This window comes from Dama dama, chromosome 8 (assembly GCF_033118175.1).
Source record: "Dama dama isolate Ldn47 chromosome 8, ASM3311817v1, whole genome shotgun sequence".
In the NCBI taxonomy this organism is placed as follows: Eukaryota; Metazoa; Chordata; class Mammalia; order Artiodactyla; family Cervidae; genus Dama; species Dama dama.
The window spans coordinates 17,676,759-17,696,592 of record NC_083688.1 but is presented as its reverse complement, the minus strand read 5'-3'; the positions used below and the strand labels follow the sequence as shown (position 1 = coordinate 17,696,592).

The window sequence follows — 19,834 nt, the reverse complement described above, 5'->3', positions numbered from 1 at the left end:
ATAATTTTGAGGAGTAATGATCAGGTATTTTGTTAGGGACATTAGGGACGTATGGACTTATCCGCCTGCTGATGTCAGAGCCACAGGAGTTGCAAGTTCTATCCTTGGGTCAGGAAGATCCCCTGGAAGAAATGACAACCCACTCCAGTATTCTTGCCTGGAGAATTCCATGGACCCAGAAGCCTGGTGGGCTATAGTCCTCAGCGTCACAAGAATCGGATATGACAAAGCAACTAAGCACACACATAAATGTGTCTATCAAAGACTTAACCGCCATTTTTATCACAGTTGAAGTGGGATTATGGATTTGAGGAGAGGAAAACCATAGAGGTAAAGTGCTGTTTATATTACATCATGTCAGGGGTTGTTGTTGTTCAGTCTCTAAGTCATGTCCAACTCCTTGTGACCCCATGGACTGCAGCATGCCAGGCTTCCCTGTCCTTCACTATCCCCAGGAGTTTGCTCAAATTCATGTCCACTGAGTTAATGATGCTATCTAACCATCTGTTCCTCTGCTACCCTCTTCTCCTCCTGCCTTCAATCCTTCCCAGCATCAGGGTCTTTTCCAATGAATCAGCTCTTCACATCAAGTGGCCAAAGTGTCAGAGTTTTAGCTTCAGAACCAGTTCTTCCAATGAATATTCAGGGTTGATTCCCTTTAAGATTGATTGATTTGATCTCCTTGCAGGCCAAGGGGCTCTCAAGAGTCTTCTCCAGCACCACAGTTTGAAAGCATCAATTCTTCAGCACTCAGCTTTCTTTATGGTCCAATTTTCACATCTGTACATGACTACAGATTGAAGGTGGAAGGAGAAGGGGGTGACAGAGGATGAGATGGTTAGATGGCATCACCAATTCAATGGACATGAGTTTGAGTAAACTCTGGGAGTTGGTGATGGACAGGGAAGCCTGGCGTGCTGCAGTCCATGGGGTCGCAAAGAGTTGGACACGACTGAGTGACTGAACTGAACTGAAACTGAACTGAAACTAGAGACTTCCTTTCTTGCTTAAGCTATTTGAATTGAGTTTTCTGTTGCTTGCAACCCAAGGAGTTCTAATTAACACCTGCTACAAGTGTGAAAGAATCTTGATCTGGCCTGGTTTTCAAAAATCCCTCATCTTCATTTTTCTCATCTATAAGACAAGAACCTCAGACATAATCACTGAAGTCCTCATAAGAGTGCTTAATACATTCTATTTAAGACTATAAGCTTCCCAGATGGCTCAGTGGTAAAGAATCCACCTGCCAATGCAGGAGACTCAGGTTCAATCCCTGGGTTGAATTTCCTCCTTCCCCTGGAGGGGAAAATGGCAACCCGCTCCAGTATTCTTGCCTGAAAAATTCCACAGACAGAGGAGCCTGGAGGGCCACAGTCCATGGGGTCCAAAGAGTCGGACATGACCGAGCAATTAAGCATGCACACACAATTATGTCTACTTAGTAAAAACACTTAATTGTACTTCTGGTCTACTCATACTCATGGAAACATACAAAATTCACAATCATCTTAAAATTAGTAATTTTACTGGCTTTTAGCTATGGTCATTCAAATTACTGAATTTTGTATTACAAGTGATTACTACAAGTTAATTATTATTTTAATAAAACTCATTTTATTTTTAGAGGTTTTCTATCAGTTAAAATACAAAATTACACTTTTAACAGTGATTTCTGAAGGTGTTAGGCAAAAGCATTAAGCCATGCAGGAAAATTGTTTCTGATCCAGATGAAAATGGTTTGGTTGAGGCCATCTTAAAACAATGGCCTGCTTGTCTGAGATGTCTCTTAATTGCCAAAAAATAAAATGATGCAATGAGTACAGTAAGCATTTCACCATTTTAAGTCTTCAACCGAATGGGATAAATTTCAGTACTGAGCTCAACATCATGTATAATGAATTTTCCTATACATTGCAGGATGAGCAATAGAGAGCTGTGATAACATGAAGAAAACACTACATGTGTAGACAGGGGACTCCAGTATCAACCCAGCCACTGTTTGACCTTGGGTAAACCACCAATTCTATCCACTCCAGTCTCCTCACCTATCAAGCAAAGGAAATGCCTCCTCCAAAGAAATGTGAAGATTAAAAATATGTAATACAGAGAAAGGAGCCTCACACACAGCCAGGCGCATAAGTAACTGAATATTAAATGTGAATCTGAATGCCCCTAAGAACCTACGTACGTTCTTATGGGCAATTCCCACCATACCTGCTCAGAGGACTGTCCTTGTGATTCCAAATGTCTAAGCTTAAATTCTTTGGTGAAGAGAGCCCAAAGATGGGAAGTAAGCAATATTCAACTCCTGCCTCTGTCATTCACCTCTTTGGCCTTCACTTTCTTCTGCAAAATTAGAGAAATGGCCAAGATGAATTCTAGGATGGTTCCAAGCTCTAGAAGTCTACAAAATGTGTTGCCATCTGTCAGTTTGAAAACTCATGAGCTTCCAGGGTAAAATCTGAAACTAGCCCCTGTACAGTGAGGACAAGGCAGACCCCTCTGGATCGGCAGGTGGCAGATTTAATAAGCAAAGGAACTTACTTATGAGTTATATCTTGGGCATCACAAGACATTTCTGTCCCTGCCCTCCAGAATCTTAAAATTTATGTAGAGATTCAGCCATGTCTCCAGTCCAGATGGTCTCAACAACACATTGCTCTCAAGGTCATATCCTTGAAGATGGCTCTCATCACGGTAATGCCAGGCAGAATGCACATTCCAAGGATGAGACGGGAATGGGTGAGGAGCTACCAGTTGCTCAGGGTAAGCTGGAAAGTCAGCTAGCAGTCAAGTCTTCTCAATGACCTCCTCCAACACCATTTTAATCAGTGCTCAGAAACTGGCTTTCCTGGTGACTCAGATGGTAAAGCATCTGCCAGCAACTCGGGAGACCTGGGTTCGATCCCTGGGTTGGGAAGATCCCCTGGAGAAGGAAATGGCAACCCACTCCAGTACCCTTGCCTGGAAAATCCCATAGACAGAGGAACCTGGTAGGCTACAGTCCATGGGGTCGCAAAGAGTCAGACAGGACTGAGTGACTTCACTTTCACTTTCACTTTCAGAAACTGCCAGTGAAAGGATGAGTTTCTTAGATTACTAACCTCGCTTTGAAAGACAAAGAGCATCATTTCCTCCCCCTCTCCCAGCATTCTACAAAAAATCTGTTTCAGTGTCGGACTGTGAGTAGGTCAGGCCTGGAAGATTCCAAGTCATGGAAATGGAGGGACAAATGGGAAGCAGATGTTTAGGCTGAGCCCTTGACCTGTGGTTTCAGTTTGTTTTATGAGATTCTCTGGGCCATAAACTATCCAAAGTTGCCAGAACTGCCAGCTCCCTGAAGGTATTTGTTTGTTTGTTTCTTTGTTTAGGGTAGAAGGCTATGCACTAGAAGCCATATTAAGCTTTGTTGTTATCGTTTAGTCATGAAATCGTGTCTGACTCTTCACGACCCTATGGACTCTAGGCCATCAGGCTCCTCTGTCCATGGGATTCTCCAGGCAAGAATCCTGGATGGGTTGCCATTTACTTCTCCAGGGGATCTTCCCAACCCAGGAATCGATCCCGCATCTCCTGCATTGGTAGGCAGATTCTTTACCACTGAGCCACCAGGGAAGCCCTCATATTGAGCTTACAGAACATCCAATTCCCACTCCTTTCTAAACCGGGCTGCCCGAATCCCAATCCCTGAGGACATTACCTAGGTTCAGGCTGGAGGAAACAAAAAGCCTGGCAGAGGTTGCTAAGCAACGAGTGATCTCCAGCCTGCAGCCCTGCAGGCCCATCATCAAGGGCAAGGGGTCCCACCTCCCCGCCCACTCGCATTTCTCATTTATACACCCTCACTAAAAACTAGCTATGTCAGTGCTCTACACAAACCCACAGGAGCTAGCCCCTTAACAAGCATGCTCAGATGGCATGGCTACCCACCACTATGACCAGAGAGACTCCATACCGTGCCATGCCAGACACACTGCAAGTGCCCCATGGGTGCCAGGGCCTACAGAAGGGGACAGGACCAGGCATGTGAAGGTCAACCAACTGGATACCAAGACCATCCTCAAGCTGTACGTGGCTACTTCGGATCTGGATGGCCCTGCATTATTATTTTTTTTTTTTTTTTTGCACTTTCTGGCCTCAATTTTCTTCTCAGTGAAGTGAAGCAAGTGGACTAATGACATCTAGAGCCGCTTATTCACAGTAGTTCTAGTACCCCTGGCCAGCTCCCTCCTTCTCCCAAAGGAGTTCAGCAGACACAGGCACTAGAAGGCGGCTTGATCGCTGGGGTGGACGAGCAGGGCTCAGGGACCAGGCTATGTCAGAAGACACAGTTCCCCAGCGCACAGGTCTTCCTGGGAGGGAGCCCCAGACACTGAGCTCTTTCGGGAAGAGACAATGGAGTGGGCAAGCAGAATGTCATGAGAACTGGGGCCACAGACTAGACCAAGAATGGATTACCTGGGATGCTGAGTGCCTGGGCAAGGACAGAAGCAAGAAGACATCAACCCTGGCATATAAGATCCCCTGGAGGAGGGCATGGCAGCTCACTCCAGTATTCTTGCCTGGACAATCCCACGGACAGAGAAGCCTAGCAGGCTACAGTCCATAGGGTCGCAAACAGTCAGACACAGCTGAAACAACTTCACACACACTCAAGTACAGCACAGGGAACTCTACTCAATATTCTATAATGGCCTATATGGGAAAAGAATCTAAAGTGTGGGGATATGGATATGGACAACTGGTCCACTTTGCCGTACACGTGAAATCAACACAACATTATAAATCAACTACACACCAATAAAAAAAAAAAATTTTAAGCCTTTTCCGAACATACAAAACATCTCAAGGGTCCACTGAAGGTGAGGGAAGCAAGGAAAACCTCACATAAGAGATTTTTTTAAAGGAGTCAGCACACTGAGCATAGTTTTTAGCTCTTAAGGCTGAATATAATAATGATTTTTTTCCTTAGATAACAAAGACAAGAGTGATTTTTCTTTCAGTCAGTATAGCCCCCAAATCTCCATCCTACCCTGTCCTACCCCTTCTTTATAAAAGAAAACATAATAATATTAAATTTACTTCTCTCCAGCTGAGAGTTTATTTTAAGCCTCATAGAAATGCAAATATGAGTTCTCATTTCTCTGTCTCGCTTATTTCTCTCATTATGAAGCTTTTCTACAGAAATAAAAGAATTCCCTTTTGCACAACCAAAAAAAAAAAAAAACAATGGCCAGTTTTAAAGAGTGAAAATGAAGATAGAGGACCACAAAAATTCCTGGTCAGGAAAAAAAGGGGTTGTTCTCAAGGGGAAAAGTGCTAAATATATAACATGAAATTAAAGCATAAGGGAAATTTGCATTTTGCTGAATATTAAGATGAGTCTTTTTCTGCCCAAGCCTGTATAGAGAACACTTTTTGAAATCAGACCATTACACCATCAAGAACTTCTAAGAAATACTCTGTTATCCAATAATGCCATTAAAATTAACTTGGTGATTTTAACAAAATACTGAGAAACCCATGCCAATTATTAAAAGGGAACTTTGCTGAATAGTTCTTTTTTAAAAATGAATGAAGCATCTTAATAAAATGGCTGCAGTGTTTCAGCTTCAAAAAAAAATCAAGACAAATTACAAATATTTAAATATGATTTAGAAGATCCATGCCAGTCCTTCTTAAAATAGCCATAAACTAGGGCTAGTTACGTTTAATTATACATTCTAAAAAGACAATAGGATCAGTCCTGTCAATATAAATCTTGGCCAAAACAGAATTCTTTAAAAGCAAACTCCTGGTTCAAATTAGGCAGTTCTCAAAATATTGTACAATATAGTACTGGTATCAAACATTAGAATTCTAATTAAAATCTATTGACCATGATGAACTTGGATTTATAAATAAGAACAAACAATGATAAAATTCTAAAGGGCAAAACAGTGAGCATAAGCAGAATCAAAAAAGAAAAGATAAGTAGGGGAAAATATTAATAACACAAAGGCTGATATTCTTATTAACAATGAGCTACTGCAGATCAACCTTTTTTTTTTTGGCACACCAGGCAGTAAGCGGGACCTTACTTCCCTGACAAGGGGTCGAACCCATGCCCCCTGCACTGGGAGTATGGAGTCTTAACCACTGGACCACCAGGGAAGTTCCACGATAGATCAGTTTTAAAAATGAACAACCCAAAAGAAAATCAGGCAGAAATAAAAATAGGCAATTCATTTAAAAAAAAAAAACAGTTTTCTTTCATTCACAATTTTTAAAATGCAAAGAAAACCAGGAGGATACCATGTTTTATCTATCAGTTAACACATAAAAATAAATCAAAATCTGGGAAACCAGAATTAACAAAAATGTGGGTGAATAGGCATTTTCAAATGCTGTGAGCAAATGAGCAAAACTGTTCAATCTTTCTGGATGGCAATTTAGCAATACTTATTAAAATGTTTAATATATGTAACTTTTGACCTACATATACATATATATATATATATATACCCACATATGTCATTGCATAAAATTATGTACATACATATATAGTCATTGCAACATCATTTATAATGGAAAAATGGAAATAGTGCATTCCAATAAAAACTGAGTACATAAATATTCACAAATGGAATACTATTCATCCATCAAAAAGACAGAGCTTGCTTTCTGTTTTAAGACATGGTAAGATTTTCACAATAGATTAAGAAAAATATCTGCAGAATAGTATGCACAAGATTATTTCTTCTTTATATAAAATAGCTGCATGGATATATGAGAATTTACATATGCTTCACATATGCTTATATGTAGAGAGGACAATGTAAAACGACACACCAAAACATGAATAATGATTACTGCAGAGGCATTATACTAGCAGAAGAGGTAGGAAAAGGGTAAGATAAGTTTACCAGCGGCCTTATTTCCTATATTTTTACACATTTTTAATGCCGTAACACAGTTTGACAGTTGCCCTTGAACGGTCTATGAAGATGTAAAACTATGAGCTAAGTTATTATTTTAAATGCAAGCTAATAAAATTGGCCTTGTGTGATTATTTGGCAAGAATTTAAATTGTCATTGAGGAACTCTTCAGAGCAAAGCTGGGAATCAGGGTAGGGATTAGCTAGGCTTTTCAGGTAGGGTTGTCAGACTAAGCAAATTAAAACTATAGAACTCCCAGTTAAATGTGAATTTCAGAAGAACAATGTGCAATACGTGGGACCCAAAGGAAACAAAATTCATTTTTATGTGAAATTCAAATTTAACTGAACATCCTACATTTTATCTGGCACCCCTATTTGGGAGTTACTTCATGGTCCCAGGTTGGTTCTTGGAACATGCTTTAGTCCATGCCCAGAAGTTCTTGTGCATTTAACTAGATTCTTCTTCCTCTGTTCCAGTGGTTATTTTATTGGTGGAAGACTCCTTCAAGAGCCTCATGAAACTTGTGGGCCATTCTCTAGGAGAACAAATACATACAAAAGTTGGAATCTCAAGACATCGACATACTCTTGAAACCATCTGTAGGTTTCAGGTTAAGAACCTTAATTTCTATCTAGATGTGACATGCTACCCTGAGTCTTGAATTTCATGTCATCTCAACAAATTTAAAGGACTCACACAACCTGACCTCAAGGCTTACTCCAAAACTACAGTAATCAAGGTTGTATAAAACTGGCAGAAGGACAGATATATAGAGACAACAGAATGGAATAAAACATACCCACATATGTATAGTCAAATGATTTTCAACAAAGGTGCCAAGATAATTCAGCAGAGCCTCTTGTTAACAATTATTTCTAGGAAATTGGATATTCCTATGCCAAAAATAAATAAAAGCTACTCATACACTGAACCACATGAAAATACAACTATTAACTCTAAATGGGTCAAAGACTTAAATGTAACACCTAGAACAATACAAGTCTAGAAGAAAATATAGGAGAAAAAATTTGTGACCTTGGGTTAAGTAAAGATTTCTTACATAGAAAAAGAAGCACAGGGTACTCTTTTGCCCCCTTCTGATGCCTATGTCAGAAGCTTTCTCTATCTCCTTTATACTTTAATAAAACTTTATTACACAAAAGCTCTGAGCGATCCAGCCTGGTCTCTGGCCCTGGATTGAATTCATCTCCTCCGGAGGCCAAGAATCCCACGTCTCATCGTTCAGCAACAATCTTTCATCTTGGGGGCTCGTCCGGGATCCTTCAGGACAAGATGGGCCTGATAACCTATGTGAGCCTACTTCTGCTGACTCCAGAAATCCTGAGTCTGCCGTTTGATCCTCAAGACAATGCCTTCCTGTCCTGGGCTCACTCCTATGCTGCATTCCACAATCGGTCTAACTGCTGGGTCTGCGGAGCACTCCCCTCTTCATCAGTGGAAGGCGTTCCATGGTGGACATCTCCACTTCAAGGAAAGGACTTTCTCCAAGTCTGCAAATACCTTCAACAATCGCATGTGATACCTCTTCTTAAACTGATGACATCTAACAACCTTAAGATGGACTGATGTAACTATGGACATAATGTGACTTTTCATTTTGATTTTAACTTGGTTTAATGACTATTTTGCCTTACATCTGTAACTGTATAATGGGGTTTTCTAACCGTCTAAAAGCTTTTAATTTACAAATAGTTGTCCGAGCTCCTATGAGTGCCACAGCCTCCTCCAACTATTACTTGGAGCCCCTGGATCAGACATCCTCACTATGAGGATTAGGAGAATATGTTGCCTCACCAATTTAGGGACAACGCCCCTTGTCAGCTCAGAAGCAGTTATGGAATGAGAATGACGCCCCTTTTCCCTAGGCAACATAATTCTCCTGAAAGAAAAGGGGGGAATGAGAGAGTCATTTCCTAGGCAGGGTGATAAGAAGTCTAGGGGTCCCCAAGGAGAGAGAGGTCTGGGATATTCAAGGAGGAAGAAAGGACAAACTTTTTTTTTTTCTCTACGTTCCTTAGGATTATATAACAATAATGTATCCTGCCTGAGGACAGTCTTTGGATTAAACCCTCTGGCTAATTCTGTTATCTTAAAATGTAAATTACGGGAGTAGGTCTGGTCTTTACGAGGATGTATCCTGCCTGAGGACAATCTTTGGATTAAACCTTCTAGCCAACTCTGTTATCTTAAAACGTAAATTATGGGAGTGGGTCTGGTGAGGTCTTTGCAACCTCCAGACATTCTTTGGATTCATTGGAGAGTATATAACTCCATTGCTAACACTAGCAAAGGGGTACTCTTTTGCCCCCTTCTGATGCCTATGTCAGAAGCTTTCTCTATCTCCTTTATACTTTAATAAAACTTTATTGCACAAAAAAAAAAAAAAAAGAAAAAGAAGCACAAATCAAAAAAGGAAAAAATGATACATTAGACTCCATCAATTCTAAAAACCTGCCCTTCAAAAGACACTGTCAAGAAAATAAGAAGACAAGCCACAGATTAGGAGAAAATATTTGCAAGTCACATACCGAATAAAGGATTTATATCCAAAATATAGAAGGAATTCTCACGACTCATTTAAACAAACATTTCATCCAGGAAACGGTATGGGTGGCAAATAGCACATTAAAAAATACTCAATATCATCCATTGCTATGAAAACGCAAATTAACACAGCGGTGTGATGCTGCTACACACAGGTATTAGAACAGCTAAAACCTAAAGCACCAATGATACCAAGAAGTGATAAGGATGCAAGCAACTGGAGCTCTCACTTAATGCAAACTAACATGCTGGGAACCAGCTTGGCAACTTCTAATAAAGCTTAACATGTCCTTACATGTGACCCAGCAATCCCATCCCTAGGTACTCACCAAGGAGAAATGAAAACATGCCCACTTAAATGTAGATGAATGTTTACAGCAGCTTTATTCATAATCACCCAAAACTGGAAACAACTGGAAAGTCATCAACCAGTGAAAGGATAAATGAAACAGTGGCGTATCCATACAGCGGGATACTACTTAGCAATAGAAAGAAAAACTACTGAGGCACGGAACCTCAGGAGCCTTACACCAAGTAAAAGCAGCACGCCTGTTGTATGATTTAATTTATAGGATGTTCTGGAAGCTGCAGAACTCTAAAGACAGACATCAGATCAGTGGAGGCTGGGGCTGGGGAGAGGGTTCACCACAAAGGGGCAAGCTGAAATTTATGAAGGTAACGAGCTAGTCTATATCCTGATTATGGAGACAGCTACACAACTATACTTCAAAAATCATAGAACTGAATGCTTAAAAGGGTGAATTTTACTGTATGCAAATTATACCTTAAATTTTTTTATAGAGTCTGAAAATCCTACGTGTAAGGAATAATCAGGAAGGTCAGTTTAAAGTTAGAGAGTTTGGTTTTCTTTTCATATTTCCTATATAAAGTCTTCCCTTTCTTGGGTAGTATACTGAAGATATACTTAATTTTCCTATTCTAATACACTTCACTTTGCTTAAAAATTAAGGATGCTGTGGAAGAGACACTGATACAGCCTTAGGGTTAGACTCTAGAGCCTGGCTACAAACACCCCTTAAGAAGAAAGAATGTGGAAGGACTTGGCAAGGGGGGCCAGGACCAGTATTTAGCTCAGTCAAATAAAAATGGAAAAGCAAATTCTTTTCACCAACGTTTATGAAAATAGTCAGCCAACCTCTCCCTTTATCATGGGCCAGATAAATATTTTCAGCTTTGTAATCCATCTTGTTTGTCACAACTACTCCACTCCGCTGTACTTAAACGAATGGACAGTACTTAAATGAATGGACAGTACTTAAATGAATGGACAGTACTTAAACAAATGGACAGTACTTAAATGAATGGACAGTACCTAAACGAATGGGCGTGGCTGTGTTCCACAAAACCTGACAGATACTGAAAATCAAATTTTATATCATTTTCATGCATCCCTAAACCTTATTCTTATTTTTGTTTCCAATCATCTTAAAATGTTAAAACCATTCTTGGCAGGGGGCCTGTCTGTTGTCTGATGCCTAGCGCTCCTGGAGTCCTGAAGCCAGCTGCCCTCACTCACCCTGGGGAGCATCAGTGGGTGACTTAGAGAAGCCCCTCCTCTTAAAGACAACTGCGCTCCAACTCACACTGTGAGTGTTGACCGAAGACAGGTCAGTGTTCAAATGAAGCAATGAATGATTCCATAAAAGTCTAGGTGGCCCGCGCATGCTCAGGCCACATGCCAGGTGTTGTTTGGCACCTACCTGGTAAGGGGGCTACAGAGGAGAAACGAACAAAAGTGAATGCAGAGGGGAATCAACACCAAAATCGGAGCTTTCTAGTATCTGATACATCACAACCAAAGAAAAGACTCTCTACTGGTGGAATTTTAGTCTTTTTGGAAATCAGATAGAAATATATATATAATATGTATATATATCTCTCTCCAATAGAAAAGCATGAAATAAATATGACTCCTCTTACAGATACACACAATGGCTACTAGCTCTTAGTAGTTGTCTCGTCTGGGCCAGGCACCGGGCTGGATACTTTTCTAATCCACAACAAATTTCAAGGTTGGCATCGGGTTCCCATTTTCACAGAAGAGAAAATCAAGCTGCAGAAAAACAAATTACTTATCTGAGGACCTTCAGAGTCCACCCACCTGGACTCTTTAACAATCCAGCGCACGCCAGCTTCATGGAGACTTCAAGTCCACGTTAAGATGCAAGATCTTTGCCATTGGAGGAAAGCATAGGCCAGAAATTTCAGGCCATTTGAAGCTAGGTGCTTTTGGATGAGCAGGTCCAAGAGCAGGTTGCGATTTGTACTCTTTTTCTCTGCCACATGCCACATGCAGGGCAGGCTGTAGGGGGGATGTCCTAAGTCTAGAGGGGGCTTCTCAACCCTGGTCCTACAGTAGAATTACTTGGAAGACATTTTAAAATCCCAGGTTCCCAGACCCCACCAATTAAATCAGAGCCTGGGGGTGGGAGTAGAAGGACCCAGGCACTCATTTATGTTAAAGCTCCCATGTGACTCCAACATGCAGCCAGGGTTGAACACCAGTGTAAGTAAAGAAGGAAGGGGGAAATATAAAGAAATTCTAGGGATTTCCCTGGCAGTCCAGTGGTTAAGACCTCGCCTTCCAATGCAGGGGGTGCAGGTTCGATCCCTGTTTGGGAGCTAAGATCCCACATTCCTCGTGGCCAAAAATTTCAAAATACAAAACAAACAATATTGTAACAAATTTAATAAACACTATAAAAATGACTCACATCGAAAAAACAGATAAAATAAAATTTCGCTTAAAAAAAAATTCTATCCACAAACTTTACTGCACTGTTGGACTTTTCGTTTGGGGGGCAAATTTCAGATGTTCCAGCCTCTGGGTTAGGCAGCACTAACCACAGCCATCTCCTGAATCAGTAAGAAGATCTAAAAATATAACTCAGCCATTCCGTTTTCTGACTCAAATACCCTTCAGCTTCAGATAGGTTTTCTTTCCTGTTTGATGCCTGAAATGAGGGCATAAACAAAAGCACTTTGGATGGTACTGTGTCACATGAGAAGCTTAAGCAAAGAAGCTAAAGACAGAAATGCGTCTTTGTCAGGTGGCCAAGCTGAGAAAAATGATGTTTCCTAAGAATGCACCAGATAGACCAAATAAGAAATCACTCCATTTTCATAATGCCTAGAAAAACAACTGTTTCTTTCCTTTCTTAAAATCACTCAAAGGATTTAGATGAGCTTTATCTGTTTGTTTCAAAAGAAAACTTGAAGTCACTGAGAATTTTCTGAGAAACTGTCTCTTTCATAATAAAAAGAACTATACATTTATCAAAATTTCAGCACAATGAATTTTTTCATTTTAAAAACTGAGGTTGTAGTATAACTCATCCTGGTAGGGAGAAAAAGTTGAGTCTGTTCCTTGAAGGGAAATAATCACAGACACCAAATAGACTAGTGTAATCATATTTTGTATGAGAAATAGATAATCCTTCTCCTAGCAGTATACCTTGTGTTTATGCAACATTTTACTTTTTTTCTCAAAAAATTTTAAAATTCATTCTCCCATACATCTTTATATTTATCGAAAAAAATTTCACAATTTCTTATTTATTAACTGCACTTTTTCTAAAAAAGAAAATAAGACAAGCATTACTAGCCCATTTTGGAGATAAGAACACTGAAGTTCAGGGATGTTCAATTTCTCTCGCAAGGTCACAAAACATGAATACCTGTAGAAAAATCAGAGGAAGGAGCAATGTCTCTTGACAGCCAACATAGAACATTTTGTACAATCACAATGTGAACTGGTGCGTGTGCATGCATGTGTGTGAATGTGTGCAAATACTTCAGTTGAGAAGGATGATGCTGTGCAAAGTGCTAGAATTCTTTGTTGTTGTTTGTTAGCAAACTTCAATCAAAAATAAATTCATCAGAAGCAGAACCATTGTTTCAAGTTAGCATGTTTAATCAAAAAGAGGATTATAGAATCAGCTTAGTGGGTAAAACTGCATAAAAAGCAGCTCCAAAAACCCCTTTTTCCTCCAAGGGGAGAAATTGACACATTTTCATTCTAATCCCAAAGGGTAAGATTTCCAGGGAACATGACAAGAAAAAACAAACAGGTGTCTGCCTGTTCGAATATTTGACAAAGAATTATTTCATTAAAAATAAAAAAAAACAAAATAATAAAACTAAATAATCCTTACATGTGATGGAAGGCTCAATGGAAGGGAGGCATTCCTGTACCACTCACCGAAAAGAAAATTTGGCCCAGCAGCTGCCACCTCTGATACCTGCTTGCTTCCCCAAGTGAACCAAGAAGGCAAGAACAGCAGCTTCAATAATATTTTTTTTAATTTGAAGTTTGAAGTTGTTTTCAAATCCATCAGAGATACTAAGGTGTCTTTTATGTAGTATCCATATGCTTTCATGGTGGCAAAAAATAACTTCAGCCAGGCAGGACCTATGATTCTAACTCTGCAGGAAGGTCCTGCTTGGTAGGCAGCATAAGGAGAATTTTCTGTGTCTTTATCAGTCCTGAAGCTTTTCATTCCAGCTGGGCACAGCCATCTGAACTGTGTTTCAGAGCAAAACAGGGTGTTTTAGAGTAAAGCCAGACTCAGAAATCACTCCATCCCCTTTTCACTGATAAGACTCAAAGAGGTTATGGTGCTAATTTAAGGTCACATAGCTAAAAATAACAGGGACAGGACTGGACTTTGATCTTGGCATCCTTCAGACTCAACAGCTCTATTAATAGCATCAAGTCAGCCACCTGGTTCAAATCCTACACTGACTAGCAGGGTGACCTTGGGGCAGTCATTTAACTTTTCTGCACTTCATCTAAATAATGGGGATGGTTCCAGCACTTAGCTCACAGGACACCAGGAGAACTCGGGAGCTATATCTGTAAAGCCCCTGGAATAGCACTGGCGCATACCAAGCGCTTGAGAAAACAGTCAGCAATCGTCATCATCGTCACCACGTCTCTGTAGGTTAGATTTCCATATCATCTTTAGAATCCATCGAATCCTCAGGATTTCATACTGTTCAGTGTGTCCTAACACTTTAAAAAAGATGTATCTTAAGATGTATCGCAAGTCTGGACAGGGGCTTGCATGGCTTGAACCTCTAGCCAGTACCAATGGAAAGAGCACCATCCTATCAGCTTGCACCCATGTAGGCAGAGGGGGAAGAGGGACAGATGACGCTTGACAGCTGTCAGCAGTCAAATATTAAAAAACAGAATCAGACCATTCATCACCCACCCTGTGAGGTAGATCCCATCCTCAAAGATGAGGAACCTGAGACGTGGCTTAGATCGCCTGTAACAGCAGGTTCAATGCGGGTGGCTCAGCTTCAGACCCACAGATCCTCCTTCACATTATTCACACCACTTCCCAGAGCCTGGGTACTTCCATCACCAGATGATACCAGAAGCACTGTCTGAAGCCATGGCCTTGCCCGAACATCAGCCAAGTGACCACACAGAAGCTGAAGACAGCCTTACTCCATTTTAAGCCAAATTAGTGGTTCATGGCTTTCTTAACCTTGCAACACATACCCAAAATAGAAGGAGGGGGAGGAGGAAGAGCAGAAGAGAAAGAAAGGAAGGGAGGAAAGAAGGAAGGAAGGGAAGGAGGAGGCAGGCAGAAAGGGAACCTCAGAGTTAGGTTCGATGTTTCCATTGCTAACATTATTGTCTCTGTAGCTGGGGGAGGGGTGACACTTGCTGTCTAAAGAATTCTCTTCATGTACAGGTAGAATTCCATATTCAATTTATCCAGCAAGCATGCCGTTCTGTTTCAGCAACCATACGGTCTGCAATGGCTAACATCCATTTCCCTTATCTGTAATTGAGTATGTGTAAGGGGCTTTTTCCTCTGTTTAACTTCTCTATTCAGATTGCCTTTTTCCCCCCAACAGAAAATGAGAGTCTCGAGTGTTACTGCAAGATAATGAAAGATTAAGTTAGAATTAACAGGAATCAATTTGTTATGGGTTTATAAGACTCCGAATCATCGCAGTCAAGTTCTTCTGGGTAACCAAGTCAGATCAGGTTCCAAATTTGCTAAGCTTTCCTGTTAGAATTACAGTAACTCCAGCTCTCTTCAACTCAGAACTCTGGACACCCACTACAGCTTCTCCTCACATTCACACAGCGAAGAACGTCTCAGATCGGGGCTAGAGATCTGACTCCGTTTTGACCAGTTGTTCTGCAATATTTGTGCATCAGTTCATGACTCGTCTCTGAATGAACACAGTCTATGTCAAACCCACACGTTAGGACAAAAAATATTTATGCTTCTCTGTGAATCATCTTTAGGAAGAACTAAAGAGATTTTTCTCTCTCTTGAAGATTTCTTATATTTTTAGAGTTACCAAAAGAATAAGTCCCAGAGTTGGATTAAATTCCCTATGTTCAGTCTGTCCTCCCATATACTTAAACTGACGTGTGCTCTAACCTACCTTCTCCTGTGCATTGCTACTACACTCTGAGTCCAAATCAACTATTTCTTTCAAGGACAGATTTCAGACATGGAAACGTGAGAGTGGTTTGATGGAATCAATTAGGCAACTCATTTCTCCCGTAAACACCATGCACTTCATCAATCAGCAGGGGAGATCAGTGAGCAGGATTTCTTCCTAATGGCTCATATGGCTCCAACTGGCATCTCCCAAGAGAGGCCTCATTCCCCAAATTTACTCCCAGGTTCATTCACACACTCATCATTATCCCCTCTTCATCCTCATCCTCATTTCATCAGCTCACTGGAACCAGCTAACAAAGAGGAGCACTACACTGAAAAGACAGGGTCAGCTTGACAGTTTGCTACTACCCAGAAGAAAAAAAAAAGATTCTAGAAAATAGCAAAAATTGTCTGTCAAGGTCAAGCTTCTCAGTCTTATTTACCTCTATTTAAAAAATATTAAAGCTTAAGCCACCCTATCCTATCAAATTACATCATATCACATGCGGCCTCTTCACCACAGGAATAAAAGTGCATCTGAGCATTCTCAAAGTAACTCTTGGGGCAGATTGACATGAAATAAACTCCTCCCCTCCAAATGGAGGGAAGAAAGCATTTGATCCCAATTGTGTTCCACGTTCACTTGGTTTAATTTCATCATTTCAGATAAATCCACTCTTTGCCCCTACCTTGGAACCAAGACTTGCGGATTTTCTACCTGCACACCCAGGGCTGCTAAGTCACCTACTGATAACGTCGGTGTGAATAGGTCAGTAGGTTTCACCGAGCTTTCAACATTCTTTAAACCAGCCTCGTTTGTTATCTGTCAAATTCTTCTCGAAATCCCAGACCCACAGAGAGCAACTGGCCATCTCCGGTCCCTCGCCTGGCCCCACGCTTCCTCGAAGCCTCACTAAGCCTGGCTGCCTGCCCCAAACGTGCGTCTCCAGGAGCGGCGGCCGGGAAGGCTACGCACCAAGCCCCACTCGCCACGTCCCCTCGAATGTTTCCTAGGGCTCCAGCACTTCCTCCTGAGCTCAAAAAGGGCTGGCCGCGGGGAGGCAGCTGACCTCTCAGTCTCCAGCTGCCTTGTCAGAGCCCTCAAGGAGATTGGAAAGGAAAGGAAATGCCCGACCACCGGGCACGGAGCCCACCACTCCATGTCGCTCTTACAGCTCACCCTCGGGTCCAGCGGGACAAAGAGCAGGGGTCACCTGGACACGAACATCCCGCCAGGGACGCTCGCAGGCTGGCCCTTCTTTGCTGCCAGGGCGGGCACCAAGACCCGGCTCTAGTGGAGGATGGCTCGGCCCGGATCGAGAGGGGCGCGCCACTTGGCGGCTCACGGTCGTGCCAGAAGTATGAGGGCCAGGGTAGCCGCCAGGCCCTGGAATGGGGCGCCCCGAGAGCCCCGGGCTGGCACGGCCGGAGAACCAGGGTAGGCAGAGAAGAGACGCTTGCAAGGTCGGCCAGGGGTCCGCGTCCACGCGAGCCAAGAGGCCACTTCCATCGCCCACCCCGAAAAGGAAGAAGCTTGGGTCAGGCCCCTAGAGCCCCGCACTGGACAGCGCGCAGTGGCCCGCGCCGCGCCCGCCGCGTCCACTCACCTGGCAGTTGGTGCCAGAGACCCCGGCGGGGCAGGTGCAGCTGTAGCCGGGCTCGCCGGCGGCGGCCGAGGACTGCGGGTCGGGCGCAGGGAGCTGGGAGCACACACCCCCGTTCTGGCAGGGCTGCGCACTGCATGGCCCCGGCACGGGCAGGGGCGCGGCGGGCACCGGGCTAGCCAGGCAGCCGCTGCGGGGCCCCGCGCCGAGTAGCAGCAGCAGCAGCAGGGCGGACGCCGGGGCGCGGCGGGGCGGCATGGCCGACGGAGAGGGCGCGGGAGCCGGAGCTGGAGCTGGGGCGCGGCGGCGCTGGCGGCAGGACGGCGGTGCTGGCGGCGAGAACACAGCTCCGCCGGGCCGGGAGCCTCCTGCAGATGCGGGATGAGCGGTTCCCCGGGCAACGGAGGGCGGGGCCTGTGGGCGGGGCCAGCGGGGGCGGGGCTCCGGGCGGGCAGGGGAGGGAGGGAGGTGGGTACCCTTCCCCCCAAACCGGGAGTTGGGTTAGGCGGAGCAGAGAGGCCGACAGGGTGCTCCCAGCCTCGAGGGGTGCGGTCAGAGTCGGGGGTGTGTCCAAAAGCGGCTCTAGGGGACAGCGGTGTTGATGCGGGCCTGGCGGGGAGCTCGGAGGGGCTTGGGAAGAAAAGGGGGGTGGACGGGGTCAACGCCAACACGGGGAGGATTTTACGGGCTTCCAGGTGCCGAGCAGCGCGCGCCCGTCGCGGGGCGAGCAGGTGCCCGACTGGCCGCAGCCGCCCGCGGCCCCTCGGCGCGGAATCTGCGAGACCGTAGCGGGGACCGGCTTTTCCTCGTCCTCGGGGCTCCTTCCCCACCCCACTGCCTGCCACAACACTCCCCCCGACACACACAGCCTTCACCGCGCCGCGTCCCAACCCCGGCGCCCGACACCCGCAGATCCCCGGGGCTGGCTAGGAAGTGACCTTGCGTTCTGCGTAGCGCGCCCCGGGGCCCCTGTCCTTGGTGCTGACCGAGAGCCGCACTTTGCCGAGGGCGGAGCCGGCCGCGCCGCTTGGAAATGTCAGACTGTGGAGTGGGAGAGCGGAAAGAGGCCTCGGGATCAGGGTGTCCAACCCTGTCGTTGAACCGAGGAGGAAACTGAGGCCCAGACGGGCTGGACTGGACCCCAGTGGGTCACTTGACTCCCAGCCCAGAACGCGGTCGGTCTTCTGAAAGAGCAGTTCAGAAGTGCAGGTTCGAGAAGGCCCTGCCAGGGTTTACTATAGAGCCCTGAGTAAAGGGGATGTTCCTCCCGACCTACATGGGTAGGGGGGACGGAGAGGGGAGGGAGAGGCTCCTCTAAACGTCCGAGTTAGGCCGGGAGGTCAGGCTCCGCCGAGGAGATGAAGCCCACCTTGTCTCCCCATCTGACCTTTCACAACCTCTGCTATGGATGGGCTCCCAGGAACTAATCACCTAGTCTTTAAGCTGACCGTGTGAGTAAAGAAAATGGGACCCTCTTGGATTAACAGGATTGCCCGAACTGGATTAATAGTTTGGGCCAATTTTCTCAACCATACAAATACAGTTTTGCAAAAGCTGAGCAAGTAAGAAAGTAGAGATGACACGTGAACCCAGCATGAAGGTGCCACAGATGAGCAGCCAGGGGCTGATAAAAGTCTCCAGTGAAAACAGGAACCAAACTGCCTGGCCTCTGCCCAACTCGCTCAGACACAGGCGCAAGTGTCAGGAGGTTGTGCTTTAGAAGATGTCTAAAATCCATGTGGCCATTACAAAACAAGTCACTGAAACCCAGACTCATTTGCCTGCAGCTGGAGAATTCATACCTCCAAGTGGACCCAAACAGTTATTACATTTCCCTCACACCTGCTGTCTTCTAGCCCAGACCGCCTGTTAGAAAAAAAAAAAAAAAAAAAAAAAAAATTCTTAATTTTGTGCCGCACCAGCACCCTCTGCTGGTAATCCTCTCATCATTCAGGTGTTTCTGTGCCTATAGAGTGCACATTCTTTCCTGAAACTAACTCTTACCTTAAATTCTGGAATAATGAACTAACGCTGCTCATTCCTTTCCATCAACACACACACACACACTCACACACACAATGAAGTGTAAGGTTGTGATCTAATTAAAATCACGCTTCAGTTTGCTATATTTTTGCCTAAACAATTCTTTTGGGGGTGAATTTCATATCACTTTGAACTATGAAAGAAGTAACTAAAAAAAAAAAAAAAGAAAAGAAAAGAAGTAACTAGTTTTATTTTCTGGATGCTGATTTCTGAATTTTTAAGTTAACACTGAACTTTCATAAAAATATATTCTCTCTGTCT

The 19,834-nt window shown here is 43.7% G+C and overlaps 1 protein-coding gene across 1 annotated transcript in view; it reads right to left on the bottom strand.

The window, feature by feature from the left end:
• DNER (delta/notch like EGF repeat containing) overlaps positions 1–17,788 on the bottom strand; it is a 382,981-nt gene extending 365,193 nt beyond the window's left edge. Inside the window, exon 1 of the mRNA XM_061147964.1 lies at positions 17,534–17,788. Coding sequence (XP_061003947.1) covers positions 17,534–17,788 — 255 coding nt within the window. The remainder of the gene's footprint in view (positions 1–17,533) is intronic.
• Positions 17,789–19,834: the final 2,046 nt, after the last annotated feature.